Source organism: Zophobas morio, unplaced genomic scaffold (assembly GCF_036711695.1).
Source record: "Zophobas morio isolate AGI-343-1 ecotype UQ-CSIRO unplaced genomic scaffold, CSIRO_AGI_Zmor_V1 ptg000014l, whole genome shotgun sequence".
NCBI classification, from domain to species: domain Eukaryota; kingdom Metazoa; phylum Arthropoda; class Insecta; order Coleoptera; family Tenebrionidae; genus Zophobas; species Zophobas morio.
Window position 1 is genome coordinate 25,203,192 of NW_026972119.1, and position 17,077 is coordinate 25,220,268.

General features: G+C 34.7%; 2 protein-coding genes across 4 annotated transcripts in view; one reads left to right on the forward strand and one right to left on the reverse strand.

The window, feature by feature from the left end:
• LOC135128706 (uncharacterized) overlaps positions 1-17,077 on the forward strand; it is a 309,373-nt gene that overhangs the window by 92,376 nt on the left and 199,920 nt on the right. The window lies entirely within an intron of this gene.
• LOC135129082 (uncharacterized) lies at positions 2,180-10,812 on the reverse strand. Its single transcript, XM_064056164.1, has 3 exons — positions 10,589-10,812; positions 2,549-2,731; positions 2,180-2,497 (listed from the first exon to the last, which is right to left on the reverse strand). The coding sequence occupies exons 1-3, from the start codon at positions 10,793-10,795 to the stop codon at positions 2,264-2,266; spliced, it is 624 nt and encodes a 207-aa protein (XP_063912234.1). The 5' UTR covers positions 10,796-10,812; the 3' UTR covers positions 2,180-2,263.

Below are 17,077 nucleotides of genomic sequence, written 5' to 3' on the forward strand. Positions count from 1 at the left end.
GAAATCGAGAAATCAACACATCAAAGATCGACATTTGAAAAATCGAAAAATTGAAAATTTTAAAAAAAGGCTTTAGGAACCCCTTAGATTCTTTCAATAAAAAAAATAAATATTTTCAAAAACAAAACACCAACAGTTCTCAAGATTTTTTTAAATCCTCAAAAATATGACTTCAAAAATCCCTGGGACCCCTTTAAATTCTTAAAAAAAATTGGATCTCCTGAGATTCTTCCAATTTTTTTTCAAAAAAAAATAGGCTTTCCGATATTCTTTAAAATATTTTCAGAAACAAGGGCACTAGGAAACCTCAAGATCCTTTCAAATTCTAAAAAAATAGATTAGAAGCCCCTAAGATTCCCTCATTTTTTTTTTAAACAGTATCTCCGAAATTCTTAAAATATCTTCAAAAATAAAACACTAGTAGTCTCCAAGAGTCTGCAAATTCTAAAGACACTAGAAACCCTTGAGATTCTTTTAACTTAAAAAAACTCTTTAAAAAAGACAAAATTTGTTTAAATATTTTCAAAAACAAAGCACTAGGACGCCTCAAGATTCTTTCAAATTCTAAAAGAAACATTAGGAACCCCTAAGATTCTTTCATTTAAAAAAAAATAGGATCCGCGAAATTCCTAAGAATATATTTATCAGGAGTCTGCCAGATTTTTTCAATAAAAAAAAATACCAGGGACTCCCACGATTCGTCCAAATTCTTTCAAAAACGAATTATCAGGAACTCCTAAGATTCTTTTAAATTCTTTCAAAGAAGATAATACGAACCTCCGTGATTATTTCAATTGAATTCGTTGAAATATTAAAAAGAAAAAATCACCAGCAATCTTCAAGATCTTTTAAATCTTTAAAATAAATAACATGAAAAACCCATGAAATTTTTTCAAATTTAAAAAAACACTAGAAAGCCCCAAGATTCCTTTAATTATTTTCAGAAGGGACGGAAATCCTTGAGATGGTTTCAAATTCTTAAAAACGGTAGTAGGAATCTCCAGACTCTTTGAATTTTTTATGGTAAAAAATAAAGATCTCCGTAATTCTTGAAAATATTAAAAAAAAATGAAATACCAGGAGCCCAGAAAATTTTCTTAAATTCTTAAAAAAAAAGACACCGGGGACCTCTAAGGATCTATTATTTTTTTTCCAGAAACAAAACACTAGGGCACTTCAAAATCTTTTCAAATTCTAAGAAAAGCAGTAGGAACCCCTAATTTTTTTTCAGTTTTTTACAAAAAAAACCGGGTCCTCGAAATTTTTTAAAATATTTTCAAAAACGAAACACCAAGAGCTGAGTAGCCTCTTAAGTTTCTGTTAAATAAAAAAAAATACATCAGTAATAACTGAGTTTCTTTCAATTTTTTTTTATAGGGGAGCCCGAAATTCTTTAAATTATTTTCCAAAACAGAACACTTCTACGCCTCGAAATCCTTTCAAATTGCTCAATGAAAAATCCTAGGAACTTCTAAGCTTCTTTCGACTTGTTTCAAACTTTTTTCAACTCCCAGTTTCTTTTAACTTCTAGATGAAAACATCAGGAATCCCCGAGATCCTTTGAAATTAAAAAAAAAAAAAAAACCACAGCAGAGGTTCCAAAATTCTCTAAAATTTAAAGACAGTAGGAGGAACCCTAAAATGACATCATGGGCGAGGAAATTTTCAAATATCATTATCATTGTAAAACATGGTTAAATTTGACTATTTATTATGTTTGCATAGTGTCGGTTTTAAAAATTTCGTCCAAAGAAATTACGCAGTACTGAAGTCGATTGAGCGAACGAACGTCCAATCCGGCTCTGGAAGTGGGAAGGCAGCAAGCAACAAACGGCCTTGTTTTGACTGACACATTCACAGCTGGAAGGAAGGGTAAATTAACCAAAAAATTAAGTAGGGTTCTCGGCAATAAAATTCACTCAGCGCTGAAATGACCTACGCCTTCTCCAGCTTGCGTTATGTACGAGTATAACAAAATTTTTAGAAAAATCAATTCCGCTGTATATATTATTATTATTATTGTTCTCCGCATAGAAACAGCGGCAACACACTCCCCTCCTCCACCTTGCTCCAAACCCCTCCACCATTTAAAACCCCTTTGATGTACATCCGTAGCGACTCCCCTGAATAATTAAAAACGACATGTAGATTAACATGTCGTTCGTTAACGAAATCCAGCCAGTTTTTCAGTATTTTAATCAACTATGTACATATGCTACAAAAATCATCGTCGATCCTTCCCCTTCATCGCTCCGGTCGCCCATCAACCGAACGTGAGCTCGTAATCCATCGAAGCGCAAACACCCAAGTCCACGTCGCCGCCGTCGACCCTCGCGTTCGGGCACCTCTCTTTAAAATCCTGGTAGTTGAGAACCGAGGTCTGACAAGCCACCACCTCGCCCGCTTCATCGACCACCTGGTCCTGCTCGGAGCATATCTCCAGGAGATTAGCGTCGCAGCTGATGACGTCGCAGTCCGGACGACTGACCGACCGTATCTGGTGGCGGGTTCGATTAGTTTGGTGTAATTAAAGAGGGAAAGGGCTTACGGAGGCCGGCACGTTGAAGCCTTTGTTGAGGTCGACGATGAGGAAGTCGTAGAAGCCGCCGAACATGTACTTTTCGAAGGCCACGCTGATTTTGGTCACGGGGTAGTCGCAGGGGTGGTCGAGGCACTCCTCGGGGTAGGTGTAGAAGCTGCCCTCCCATTCGTTGAGCACCAGGAACTCGGTCTACAACAAGATTTTATTATTCTATATAACTTCGGCAGAAAATTTTTTCTTTTTGTCTATTACGACATTTTTACACCTAGAGAAGGATCTTCCAACATCCATCGATGTTAAGGGAGAATATTTAAAATTAGAAATTTCAGCGGGTTTCATTTTTAAATCTTTTCTACATTTTCGCCTTATAATACATATTTTGCTGACAAGTTTAAGCTCTTAAAAATGCAAAACGTAACCCCACCCACCCGCCCTGACTCAATTGTGACGATTTTTCCCCATTCGTCGTGAGCCAGGTGGGGCGAAGCTTAATTGCAAAAGTTTAGTTTTTTTTCTGTAGATACGTAATCTTCTTTTCACAAGATATTTAAAACATTGAAAATGGTAAATTTTGGTCGGGAATTACTGATTCTACAATTAAGCCCCGCCCCTCGCTCTGACAACGAATGAAAAATTCATCACATTTGAGGTTGGGGTGGGCGGGTGGGGCTTATTTTTTGACTTTTTTTCTTAACATATATAGCTTTCTTTCAAAAACATGTTTCACATAGTAGATTCTTGTAGAGAAATAAGCATTTTGTAATTAAGCTCCGCCCCTCGGGACACGACGAATAGAAAAGTTATTACAATTTTTTCTTAATATATGTACGGAGTTTTCTTTTCATTACAAGAAACTAAAAATATGCGTAAAAATGGTAAATTTGTAGAGAAGAGTAGGGGAAAAACTTACCATTTAAACATGTCTTCAGTTTCTTGTTGTGAAAAGAAGCTTATGCTTATTAAGAAGGAAGAAAAAATTAAAAAGTAACCCCACCCACCCACCCTGACCCAATTGTGACGATTTTTCCTTATTCGTCGTGAGCCAGGTGGGGCGGAGCTTAATTGCAAAAGTTTAGCTTTTTTTGTGGATACGTAATCTTTTCACAAGATATTTAAAACATACTAAAAATGGTAAATTTTTGTCGGGAATTACTGATTTTAAAATTAAGCTCCGCCCCTCGCGCTGAGGTTGGGTTGGGCGGGTGGGGCTTATTTTTTAACTTTTTTTTGGCATATATTGTTTTCTTTCAAAAACGTGTTTCACATGGAAGAATCTTGTAGAGAAATAAGCATTTTGCAATTAAGCTCCGTCCCTCGGGACACGACGAATAAAAAAGTTATCACAATTGATACGAGGGTGGGCGGGCGGGGTTTATATTTTGCATTTTTTCCTTAATATGTGTACATAGTTTTCTTTTCATAACAAAAAACTAAAAATATGCTTAAAAATGGTAAAATTGTAGACAAGAGTAAGGGGAAAAATCACGGTTTAAACATGTTTTCAGCTTCTTGTTGTGAAAAGAAGCCTATGATTATTAAGAAGGAAGAAAAAATGCAAAAAGTATGCCCCACCCACCCACCCTGACTCAATCGTGACGATTTTTCCTTATTCGTCGTGAGCCAGGTGGGGCGGAGCTTAATTGAAAAAATTTAGCTTTTTTTGTGGATACGTAATCTTCTCACAAGATATTTAAAACATATTGAAAATGGTAAAATTTTGTCGGGAATTACTGATTTTAGAATTAAGCTCCGTCCCTCGCACTGAGGTTGGAGTGGGTGGGTGGGGCTTATTTTAACTTTTTTTTGGCATATATAATTTTCTTTCAAAAACATGTTTTACATGGAAGATTCTTGTGGAGAAATAAGCATTTTGCAATTAAACTCCGCCCCTCGGCTCACGGCGAATAAAAAAGTTATCACATTAGAGACGAGGGTGGGTGGGCGGGGTTTCTATTTTGACTTTGTGTATTAATATATGTATATATTTTCTTTTCATGATAAGAAACTAAAAATATGTTTAAAAATCGTAAATATTTAGAAAAGTAGAGCATAAAATTCACCATTTTAAGCATGTATTCAATTTCTTGTTGTGAAAAGAAAACTGTGCTTAGTAAGAAGAAGAAAAACATACAAAACGTAACCCCACCCACCCGCCCTAATTCAATTGTGACGATTTTTCCTTATTTTTCGTGAGTCAAGAGGGCCGGGACTCAAGTTTATCTTTTTTTTGTAGATACGTAATCATCTTTTCATAAGATATTTAAAACATATTGAAAATTATAATTTTTTGTCGGCAGTTACTAATTTTACAATTAAGCTCCGCCCCTCGCTCTGACAACGAATGAAAAATTCATCACATTTGAGGTTGGGGCGGGTGGGTGGGGCTTATTTTTTGACATTTGTTCTTGACATATATAGTTTTCTTTCAATACTTAAAAACATGTTTCACATGGAAGATTTTTGTAGAGAAATAAGCGTTTTGCAATTAATCTCCGCCTCTCGGCTCACGACGAATAAGAAAATTCATCACAATTGAGATGAGGGCGGGTGGGCGGGGTTTGTGTTTTCCTGTTTTTTCTTAATGTATGTACGGAGTTTTCTTTTCATGACAAGAAATTAAAAATATTCGTAAACATGGTAAATTTGTAGAGAAAAGTGTGGGGATAAAATTTACCGTTTTAAACATGTTTTCAGTTTCTTGTTGTGAAAAGAAGAATATGCTTATTAAGAAGAAAACAAATGCAAAACGTAACCCCACCCACCCACCCTAACTCAATTGTGACGATTTTTCTCTATTCGTCGTGAGCCAGGTGGGGCGGAGCTCAACTGCAAAAGTTGTCTTTTTACTGTAAATACTTAATCTTCGTTTCACAAGATATTTAAAACATATTGAAAATGATAAATTGTTGTCTGGAGTTACTGATTTTTACAATTAAGCTCCGCCCCTCGCGCTGACAACTAATGAAAAATTCTTCACATTTGAGGTTGGGGTGGGTGGGTGGTCCTTATTGTTTTATTTTTTTTTCTTGACATATATGTATGGTTTTTTTTCAATAACATATTTCATATGGAAGATTCTTGTAGAGAAATAAACATTTTGCAATTAATCTCCGCCCCTCGGCTCACGACGAATAACATAAGTCATCACAATTGCGACGAGGGCGGCTGGGCGGGGTTTGTTTTTTCTTTTTTTTTCTTAATATATGTACCGAGTTTTCATGACAAGATACTAGAAAATTCGTAAACATGGTAAATTTGTAGTGAAAAGTGTGGAGATAAAATTTACCATTTTAAACATGTTTTCAGTTTCTTGTTTTGAAAAGAAGACTATGCTTATTAAGAAGAGAAAAAGTGCAAAACGTAACCCCACCCACCCACCCTAACTTAATTGTGACGATTTTTCCCTATTCGTCGTGAGCCAGGTGGGGCGCAGCTTAACTGCAGAAGTTTAGTCTTTCTTTTTTAGATATGTAATCTTCTTTTCATAAGATATTTAAAACATTGAAAATGGTAAATTTTTGTCGAGAATTACTGATTTTTACAATTATGCTCCGCCCCTCGCTCTGACAACGAATGAAAAATTCATCTTATCTTTTGACCTTTTGTTTCTTGGCAGATATAGTTTTCTTTCAAAAACATGTTTCACATGGTAGATTTTTGTGAGGAAATAAGCATTTTGCAATTAAGCTCCGCCTCTCGACTCACGACGAATAACAATAGTCATAACAGTTGCGACGAGGGCGGGTGGGCGGGGTTTGTTTTTTCCTTTTTTTCTTAATATATGTACGGAGTTTTCTTTTCATGACAAGAAACTAAAAATACTTGTAAACATGGTAAATTTGTAGAGAAAAGTGTGGAGACAAAATTTACCATTTTAAACATGTTTTCAAGTTCTTTTTGTGAAAAGAATATTATGCATATTAAGAAGAAAAAAAATGCAAAAACGTAAGCCCCACCCACCCGCCCTGTATCAGTTGTGGCAATTTTTACCTATTCGTCGTGAACCAGGTGGGGCGGAGCTTAATTGCAAATGTTTAGTCTTTTTTCTGTAGATACGTAATCTTCTTTTCACAGGATATTTAAAACATATTGAAAATGATAAATTTTTGTCGGGAGTTACTGATTTTTACAATTAAGCTCCGCCCCTCGCTCTGACAACGAATGAAAAATTCATCTTATTTTTTGACATTTGTTTCTTGGGAGATACAGTTTTCTTTCAAGAACATGTTTCACATGGGAGATTTTTGTAGGGAAATAAGCATTTTGCAATTAAGCTCCGCCCCTCGCTCTGACAATGAGTGAAAAATTCATCACATTTGAGGTGGGAACGGGTGGGTGGGGCTTATTTTTTGACTTTTTTGGTCTTGACGAATACAGTTTTCTTTCAAAAACATGTTTTAAATGGTAGATTCTTGTAGAGAAATGAGCATTTTGCAATTAAGCTCCGCCCCTCGACTCACGGCGAATAACATAAGTCATCACAATTGAAACGAGGGCGGGTGGGCGGGGTTTATATTTTGCTCTTTTTTGTTAATATATGTAAGTTTTCTTTTCATAACAAGAAACTAAAAATATGCTCGTAAATGGTAAATGTTTAGAGAAGTAGGGGATAAAATTCATCATTCTAAGCCTGTTTTCAATTTCTGATTGTGAAAAAAAGACTAGGCTTATTAATAAAAAAAAAAGCAAAACGTAAGCCCCACCCACCCGCCCTGACTCAATTATGGCGATTTTTCCTTATTTGTCGTGAGCCAGAAGGGGCGGAGCTTAAATTTAATCTTTTTTGTGTAGATACATGATCTTCTTTTCACAATGTATTTAAAACATATTGAAAATGGTAAATTTTTGTTGGGAAATATTGATTTTACAATTAAGTTCCGTCCCTCGTTCTCACAACGAATGAAAAATTCGTCACATTTCAGGCCAGGGCGGGCGGGTGGGGCTTATTTTTTGACTTTTTTTTTTCTTGTCATATATAGTTTTCTTTCAACAACATGTTTCATATGGTAGATTCTTGTAGAGACATAAGCATTTTGCAATTAAGTTCCGCCCCTCGACTCACGACGAATAACATAAGTCATCACAAATGGGATGAGGGCGGGTGGGCGGGGTTTGTATTTTAACTTTGTTTCTTAATATATGTATATATTTCATTTTCATGACAAGAAACTAAAAATATGTTTATTAAAAATGGCAAATGTTTAGAGAAGTAGGAGATAAAATTCACCACTTTAAACATGTTTTCAATTTCTTGTTGTGAAAAGAAAAGTACGTACACATATTAAGAAAAAAAAAACAAACCTTAGCCCACCCTCCCACCCTGAGTCAATTGTGCCGATTTTTTCCTATTCGTTGTGAGCTAGGTGGGGCGAAGCTTAATTGCAAAAGTTAAATCTTTTTTCTGTAGATACGTAATCTTCTTTCCAGAAGATATTTAAAACATAAATAAATGGTAAATTTTTGTCGGGAATTGCTGATTTTAGAATTAAGCTCCGCCCCTCCCACTGAAGTTGGGGTTGGTGGGTGGTGCTTATTTTTTAACTTTTTTCTTGGCATATATAGTTTTCTTTCAAAAACATGCTTCACATGGAAGAATTTGGTAGAGAAATAAGCATTTTGCAATTAAGCTCCGCCCCTCGGCTCACGGCGAATAAAAAAGTTATCACAATTGAGACGAGGGTGGGTGGGCGGGGTTTGTATTTTGATTTTTTTTCTTACTATATGTACATAGTTTTCATTTCATGACAAGAAACTAAAAATATGCGTAAAAGTAATAAATTTGTAGAGAAGAGTGGGGGATAAAATTTACCATTTAAAACATGTTGTCAGTTTCTTGTTGTGAAAAGAAGACTATACATATTAAGAAGAAAAAAATGCAAAACGTAAGCCCCTCCCACCCGCCCTGACTCAATTGTGACGATTTTTCCTTATTTGCCGTCAACCAAGAGGGGCTGGGATTAAGTTAATTTTTTTCTATAGATACGTAATCCTCTTTTCATAAAATATTTAAAACATATTGAAAATGGTAAATTGTTGTCGGAAAATATTGATGTTACATTAAGCTCCGCCCCTCGCTCTGACAATGAATGAAAAATTCATCAGATTTGAGGTTGGGGCGGGTGGGTGGGGCTTATTTTTTGACTTTTGTGTTCTTGACATATATAGTTTTCTTTCAATACTGAAAAACATATTTCACATGCAAGATTTTTGTAGAGAAATAAGCATTTTGCAATTAATCTCCGCCCCTCGGCCCACGACGAATAAGAAAATTCATCACAATTGAGATGAGGGCGGGTGGGCGGGGTTTGTAATTAGCATTTCTTCTTAATATATGTACGCAGTTTGCTTTTCATGACAACAAACTAAAAATATGCTTAAAAATGGTAAATCTTTAGAAAAGTAAGGGATAAACTTCACGGTTTTAAGTATGTTTTCAATTTCTTGTTGTGAAAAGAAGACTATGGTTATTAAGAAGTGGAAAAGAATGCAAAACGTAAGCCCCACCCACCCGCCCTATCTAGATTGTGACGATTTTTCCTTATTCGTCGTGAGCCAGGTGGGGCGGAGCTTAATTGCAAAAGTTGTCTTTTTACTGTAGATACGTAATCTTCTTTTCACAAGATATTTAAATTATATTGAAAATGGTAAATTTTTGTCGGAAAATATTGACTTTACAATTAAGCTCCGCCCTTCGCTCTGACAATAAATGAAAAATTCATCACATTTGAGGTTGAGGCGAGTGGGTGGGGCTTATTTTTTGACCTTTGTTCTTGGCATATATAGTTTTCTTTCAATACTTAAAAACATGTTTCACATGGATGATTTTTGTAGAGAAATAAGCATTTTGCAATTAATCTCCGCCCCTCGGCTCACGACGAATAAGAAAATTCATTACAATTGGGATGAGGGCGGGTGGGCGGGGTTTCTATTTTGACTTTGTATCTTAATATATGTATATATTTTATTTTCATGACAAGAAACTAAAAATATGTTTATTAAAAATGGTAAATGTTTAGAGAAGTAGAGGATAAAATTCACCATTTTAAACATGTTTTCAGTTTCTTGTTGTGAAAAGAAGACTATGCATATTAAGAAGAAAAAAATGCAAAACGTAACCCCACCCACCCACCCTGACTCAATTGTGACGATTTTTCCCTATTCGTCGTGAGCCAGGTGGGGCGGAGCTAAATTGCAAAAGTTTAGCTTTTTTGTGTATACGTAATCTTTTCACAAGATATTTAAAACATACTGAAAAATGGTAGATTTTTGTCGGAAATTACTGATTTTAGAATTAAGCTCCGCCCCTCGCGCTGAGGTTGGGGAGGGCGGGTGGGGCTTATTTTTTGACTTTTTTTTGCAAATATAGTTTTCTTTCAAAAACATGTTTCACATGGAAGAATCTTGTAGAGAAATAAGTATTTTGCAATTAAGCTCCGCCCCTCGGCTCACGGCGAATAAAAAAGTCATCACAAATGAGATGAGGGCGGGTGGGCGGGTTTTGTATTTTGATTTTGTTTCTTAATATATGAATATATTTTATTTTCATGACAAAAAACTAAAAATATGTTTATTAAAAATGGTAAATGTTTAGAGAAATAGGGGATAAAATTCACCATTTTAAACATGTTTTCAGTTTCTTGTTATGAAAAGAAGACTATGCATATTAAGAAGAAAAAAATTCAAAACGTAAGCCCCACCCACCCACCCTGACTCGATTGTGACGATTTTTCCCCATTCGTCGTGCGAATTTATGAAATTAATTTCACAACTAGTTTTCCCATTTGAATTGTACAACATTAAAAATGCGAGTATAATTTATACTTACAATTTTCTCCAGGCTTTACAGAACAATTCGTCTTTTTCTATTTGAAAAATGTCTTTGTTTTTCGTCCATTTCCTTGTCGTTTAAAGACGATTTGACTTTGGGTATTTTTAAAAATGACAGAAAATACTAGATGATAAACAATTGCTAATATCCGCATATTTCAGAAAAACTTTGTGCATATTAAATCCGTACTCTAGTGATTACATTAAACGTGTACTTACGTAATTACCGGCTTCAATTAGCGTGCCGTTGCTGGGTGGATGTCCAAGAGCCTGAAGAATGAAGACCAGATTTTCCGTCCCTGTGTTATTAACGCGGATGGAATTAGCTTCAATTAGACTAAAAGAAGCAGCAATTAAAAGCAACGTAACGAGATGCATTGTAGAGGAACGTTGCACAAAAAATCGACTTCGGATGGCTTGGGCCATCGATAACACCGTCTTATCTTCAGATTATGTAGTAGTCGAGTGGACATTGTCGTCAATTACCAGTCCTTCGTTTCGATGGTGTGATAGTCTGAACGAATTTTTTATCTCGTATTGTTTCTACTGCTATTAATAACTGCCAGATTTCCGGGTGTGATATGACAATGTTGTAGGATTAATTTCTTTTTTGTGTTTGATATACCAGTATTTTTACCTTCACTCCAAAAATAGAACGAGTGGGCATAATGGTCGTGTTTACAAGTCAGTTAGGTAAATTATTTGGCGCTTTGACTTTGGGAGCTCCACAGGGATTGCGCATACGACCAGCGCAATTTTTGCTCTACATAGATGACCTGTTTGTTGTTCATTTTATCATCATAGATAATCCGGTGATAAAGTGGAGAAGTATCAACGTCAATTGCCGAAATCAAAAGTCACGTCCTAAGATTGCCACGAGTGCTGACTTGTCCCGAATGCACTTATTGTCGAATCATGCTGTGTCAAAAATGGCAAAAATTAGATTGTGTTTGTAACGTAAACCGTAAACCAGAAACTTGGACTCTAAACAGACAATTATGTCCGGTCGGCGAGAACATGGTTTACTAGCTGGATAATTGTCAAGATTGTTACAGTGCGTTCCGCTGGGTGCTCTTGACAGACACCAGTTTAACAGTCCATCAGAAAACTTATCGCCTGGTGAATTCCAACGAGCCTGAATGTGACGTTCCGGTTCGCCAGATCCGTATTGCTTTATAATAAATAAAGTTGTTATTATTTATTTAACACGTATTATGGCAATTACAACAGTTCTTGCAGGTTGTAGTTGTAATTTCGTGCATTTTTCGAACGGTCTTCGGTAGTTATGCAACTTATAATACGTGAGTGTATAAAGGGAACACTAAGTGTACGAATTACAAAATAATTCGTATGACACCCCTATTCGACAATTAGCGTTAACGTTATCAGATACGTTTTGATCTCGATTATCATGATGATGAACTGTTTTGCTGTCTGATCAATGATCACTTTTTTTTTACAGTTAATTTTTTGAACGGCTTTGACCCACTTCCACTACAACAACTTCGATTGTTTTTTAGTGACCCTGGAAGTTTTAATTTTATTTATAAAGTGTATTTCCAACTCGGATTTCGCAATTAGTGGCCGGACTACAATGGAATGAGACGTAATTTCTTCACTTAAATTGCTCCACGTAAAGATGCATTTATGCGTTAAAATTGTATCATGTGTCAGTTATTTACGCGGAATTATTACATTATTGTGTTTGTGGCTGAAACTTGGTTTTTCAAGGTGAAAACATTCAGCATTCGTGATTGTCAAGAATTATCAAGAGAGTAATTGCAGACTGAAATGTGCATCGTTGTTAGAACGAGTAATATATTTTTTTAAGAAAGTATACAAAAATGTGAATGTATTTTGGATTTTTTTTATTTTTATTTGTTAATCTTCGGAATTACTAGACCGATTGTTGTCGAATTTTGTATATTGGGAATATCATGTAGATCGTAAAACGCTAACCCAACTTGGCTAGTCATTCCCACTAACAATTTGACGACGCCATCTTACCTATATAAAATTCGGATTCGGGTTTTTGAAGTAGTTTGAAAGAATCTTGCGGATCTCCTGTCTTGTTTTTGAAGAAATTTGAAAGAATTTTCTCCAAAAACGAAACACCAGAAGCTCCAAGATTGTTCTGACTCTTTAAAAATAAAGACATCATGAGTTCCTAAGATTCTTTCAATTTCTTTCAAAAACTACTCGTAAATACCAGCCGTTTTCTATATTCTTTAGAATTCTTTAAAAAACATCAGGAATCCTCGAGTTTTTGTTTTCAAACTCTTGAAAAAAGACGTAGAAACCCCTGAGATTCCTTATTATTTTTTTCAAAAAAAGGGATCTCAAAAAATTTTTGAAAATATTTTCAGAAACAAAACATATTAAAACATGTAACATCGAAGTAACTTGTACTGGTTTGAATTCATGTTAATCTACTTTGTTTTGAGACTGAAATTGAAATTGAGATTTTCAAATTCTTATGAAAAGCACTCGGGACCTTCAAGATTCTTTCAAAATTTTGTTTGTTCAACAAATTGCAAATCAAAAATCTGGGGGACCGAAAAATTACAAAATCAAAAAATAAAAAATTCCAAAAATTGTAATATTGAAAATTATATATTACCTTTTTTTGCTTAATATACGTTTTTCTTTCCATAACGAAATACTTAAAACATGTTTACATTTTTTTTGTTTATAGAGAAATATCCATTTTGCTACAGTTACGATTAAAAAAAGCATCACAATTAAGGTAGGGCGGGTGGACGGGGCTTATCTTTACTAATTTGTAGAGAAATATGGATTTTGCAATTTAGCTCCGCCCCTCAATCCGACAACAAATGAAAAATTCATCAGAATTGAGATAGGGCGGGTGGGTGGGGCTTAATCATTGACATATTTTTCTTAACGTATATAGTTTTTTTTTTAATAATACAACACTTAAAACATAAATCTGATCTCAAATTCATCCTTTGATATTTTAGATATTTTACTGTTGAAAGAAGACTACTATCTTACAAAAAAAAATATCAAAGGATAAGCCCCACCCGCCCGCCCCGTCTCAAGTGTGATTAATTTTTTTATTCGTCGTGAGACGGGGGGTGGAGCTTAAATGCAGAGTTCATATTTTTCTACAAGAAATTAGCGTGTGAAATATGCAAAAGTGCGAAATTGAAATATCTTTACTATTTTGTAGAGAAATATGGATTTTGCAGTTAAGCTCCGCCCCTCAAACTGACAACAAATGAATAATTCATCAGAATTTAGATAGGGTGGGTGGGTGGGGCTAACACACTGACATCTTTTTCTTAATGTATATAGTTTTTTTTTTCAAAAACACGGTACTTAAAAAATAATAATTATAATCTCAAATTCACTCTTTGACATTTTAAGTATTTTACTGTTGAAAGGAATCTCCGATACCTCTTTTATATTGTTTTTGAAGTAAAAAATAATCTCGGGGACTCGTTTTATTTTATTTTTGAAATAGTTTAAAAGAATATCCTGGACCCCTTGTGTTTAGTTTTTCAAGTCGTTTAAAAGAATCTCTATAACCCATTGTCTTTTGCTTTTGAAGTAGTATAATAGAATCTCGGGAAGCCATTTTGTTTCGTTTTTGGAATAGTTGGAAAGAATTTCCGGGACCTCTTCTATATTGTTTTGAAGTAAAAAAGAATCTTGGGGACTCATTTTATTTTGTTTTTGAAGTAGTTTAAAAGAATCTCCTTGAGCTCTTGTGTTTAGTTTTTCAAGTAGTTTAAAACAATCTCGATAACCCATTGTCTTTTGTTTTTGAAGTGGTTTGAAAGGATCTCCAGGATTTTTTATGTCTGGTTTTTGAAGTAGTTTGAAAGAATCTCGGGGAGCCCTTTTATTTTGTTTTTGAAATAGCCTGAAAGAATCCTAGGGATTCTCTTATGTCTGATTTTTGAAGTAGTTTGTAGAAATTTCGGGGACCGGTTGCGTCTTGATTTTGAAGTAGTTTAAAAGAACCTCCTGGACCCCTTGTGTTTTGTTTTTGAAGTAGTTTGAAAAAATCTCGGGGATTCTTTTTATTTTGTTTTTGAAGTAGTTTAAAAGAATCTCTTGGACCCCTTGTATTTTGATTTTGAAGTAATTTGAAAGAATCTCGGGAAACTATTTTGTTTTGTTTTTGAAGTAGTTTAAAGGAATCTTGGGGACCCCTCCTATTTTGTTTTTGGAGTAGTTTGTGAGAATCTGGGAGACCTCAGGTGTCTAGTTTTTGAAGTAGTTTGAAAGAATCTCGGAGATCCCTTGTGTTTTCTCTTTGAAGTAATTCAAAAGAATCCCTGGAAGCCAATTTGTTTTGTTATTGAAGTAGTTTGGAAGAGTCTTGGGGATACATTTTTTGTTTTTGAAGTAGTTTAATAGAATCTCGGGAAGCCATTTTGTTTTGTTTTTAGAATAGTTTGAAGGAATCTTCGGGACCTTTTTTATTTTGTTTTTGAAGTAAAAAAGAATCTCGGGGACTCAATTTAGTTTATTTTTGAAGTGGTTTAAAAGAATCTTTTGGACCACTTGTGTTTAGTTTTTCAAGTAGTTTAAAATAATCTCCGGGATCCCTTGTGTCTGGTTTTTTAAGTAGTTTGAAAGAATCTCGGGGACCCCTTTTGTTTTGTTTTTAAATTAGTTTCTAAGAATCAGGGATTCTCTTATGTCTGATTTTTTAAGTAGTTTGCAGAAATTTCGGGGACCGGTTGCGTCTTGATTTTGAAGTAGTTTAAAAGAACCTCCTGGACTGCTTGTGTTTTGTTTTTGAAGTAGTTTGAAAAAAATCTCAGGAATCCTTTTTATTTTGTTTTTGAAATACTTTAAAAGAATCTCCTGGAGCCCTTGTATTTTGCTTTTGAAGTAATTTGAAACAATCTCGGGAAACTATATTTTGTTTTGTTTTTGAAGTAGTGTTTAAGGACTCTTGGGGACCCCCTCTATTTTGTTTTTGAAGTAGTTTGAGAGAATCTCGACCACTCCAGGTGTCTAGTTTTTGAAGTAGTCTGAAAGAATCTCGGTGATCTCTTGTGTTTTGTTTTTGAAGTAATTGAAAAGAATTCCGGGAAGCCATTTTGTGTCGTTTAATAGAATCTCTGGAAGCCATTTTGTTTTGTTTTTGGAATAGTTTGAAAGAATTTCCGGGACCTTTTTATATTGTTTTTGAAGTAAAAAAGAATCTCGGGGACTCATTTTATTTTATTTTTTAAGTAATTTAAAAGAATCTCCTGGACCGCTTGTGTTTAGTTTTTCAAGTAGTTTAAAAGAATCTCCGGGATCACTTGTGTCTGGTTTTTTAAGTAGTTTGAAAGAATCTCGGGGACCCCTTTTGTTTTGTTTTTAAATTAGTTTCTAAGAATCGGGGCATCCCTTGGTTCTGGTTTTTGAAGTAGTTTGAAAAAATCTCAGGGATCCTTTTTATTTTGTTTTTGAAGTACTTTAAAAGAATCTCCTGGAGCCCTTGTATTTTGCTTTTGAAGTAATGTGAAAGAATCTCGGGATACTATTTTGTTTTGTTTTTGAAGTAGTGTTTAAGAACTCTTGGAGACCCCCTCTATTTTGTTTTTGGAGTAGTTTGTGAGAATCTCGAGGACCCTAGGTGCCTAGTTTTTGAAGTAATTTGAAAGAATCTCGGAGATCCCTTGTGTTTTGTTTTTGAAGTAGTTTGGCAGAATCTTGGGGATACATTTTTTGCTTTTAAAGTAGTTTAATAGAATCTTGGGAAGCCATTTTGATTTGTTTTTGGAATAGTTTGAAAGAATCTCCGGGACCTCTTTTATATTGTTTTTGAAGTAAAAAAGAATCTCGGGGACTCATTTTATTTTGTTTTTGAAGTGGTTTAAAAGAATCTCGATAATCCATTTTTTTTTTTGTTTTTGAAGTACATAGTTTGAAAAGAATCTCCGGGATCCCTTGTGTCTGGTTTTTGAAGTAGTTTGAAAGAATCTCGGGAAGTCCCTTTATTTTGTTTTTAAATTAGTTTCTAAGAATCGGAGGATCCCTTGCGTCTGGTTTTTGAAGTAGTTTAATAGAATCTGGTGGATCGCTTGTGTTTTGTTTTTGAAGTAAAGTAAGTAATTTGAAATAATCTCGGGAAACTATTTTGTTTTGTTTTTGAAGTAGTTTGAAGGAATCTTGGGGACCCCTTCTATTTTGTTTTTGGAGTAGTTTGTCAGAATCTCAGGGACTTCAGGTGTCTTGTTTTTGAAGTACTTTGGAAGACTCTTGGGGAGACATTTTTTGTTTTTGAAGTAGTTTAATAGAATCTCGGGAAGCCATTTTGTTTTGTTTTTGGAATAGTTTGAAGGAATCTCCGCACCTCTTTTATTTTGTTTTTGAAATTAAAAAGAATCTCGGGGACTCATTTGATTTTGTTTTTGAAGTAGTTTAAAAAAAATTCCTGGACCTCTTATGTTTAGTTTTTCAAGTAGTTTAAAAGAATCTCGATCACCCATTTTCTTTTGTTTTTGAAGTAGTTTGAAAAGAATCTCCGGGATCCCTTGTGTCTGGTTTTTGAAGTAGTTTGAGAGAATCTCGGAGAGCCCTTTTATTTTGTTTTTAAATTAATTTCTAAGAAGCGGGGGATCCCTTGTGTCTAGTTCAAAAACCAGAAGATTTTTTAACTACTTTTTGACCCCTTGTCTTTTGTTTTTGAAGTAGTTTAACAGATTCTCGGGAAGCCATTTTGTTTTGTTTTTGGAATAG

Excerpts from the sequence above, each read along its gene's own strand:
- LOC135129082 (XM_064056164.1), bottom strand. The coding sequence starts at position 10,795 with ATGGCCCAAGCCATCCGAAGTCGATTTTTTGTGCAACGTTCCTCTACA. Across the intron at positions 2,732-10,588 it reads TAATTGAAGCCGGTAATTAC|ACCGAGTTCCTGGTGCTCAA; the intron begins GTAAGTACACGT and ends ATCTTGTTGTAG. Across the intron at positions 2,498-2,548 it reads GCTTCAACGTGCCGGCCTCC|ATACGGTCGGTCAGTCGTCC; the intron begins GTAAGCCCTTTC and ends ACCCGCCACCAG.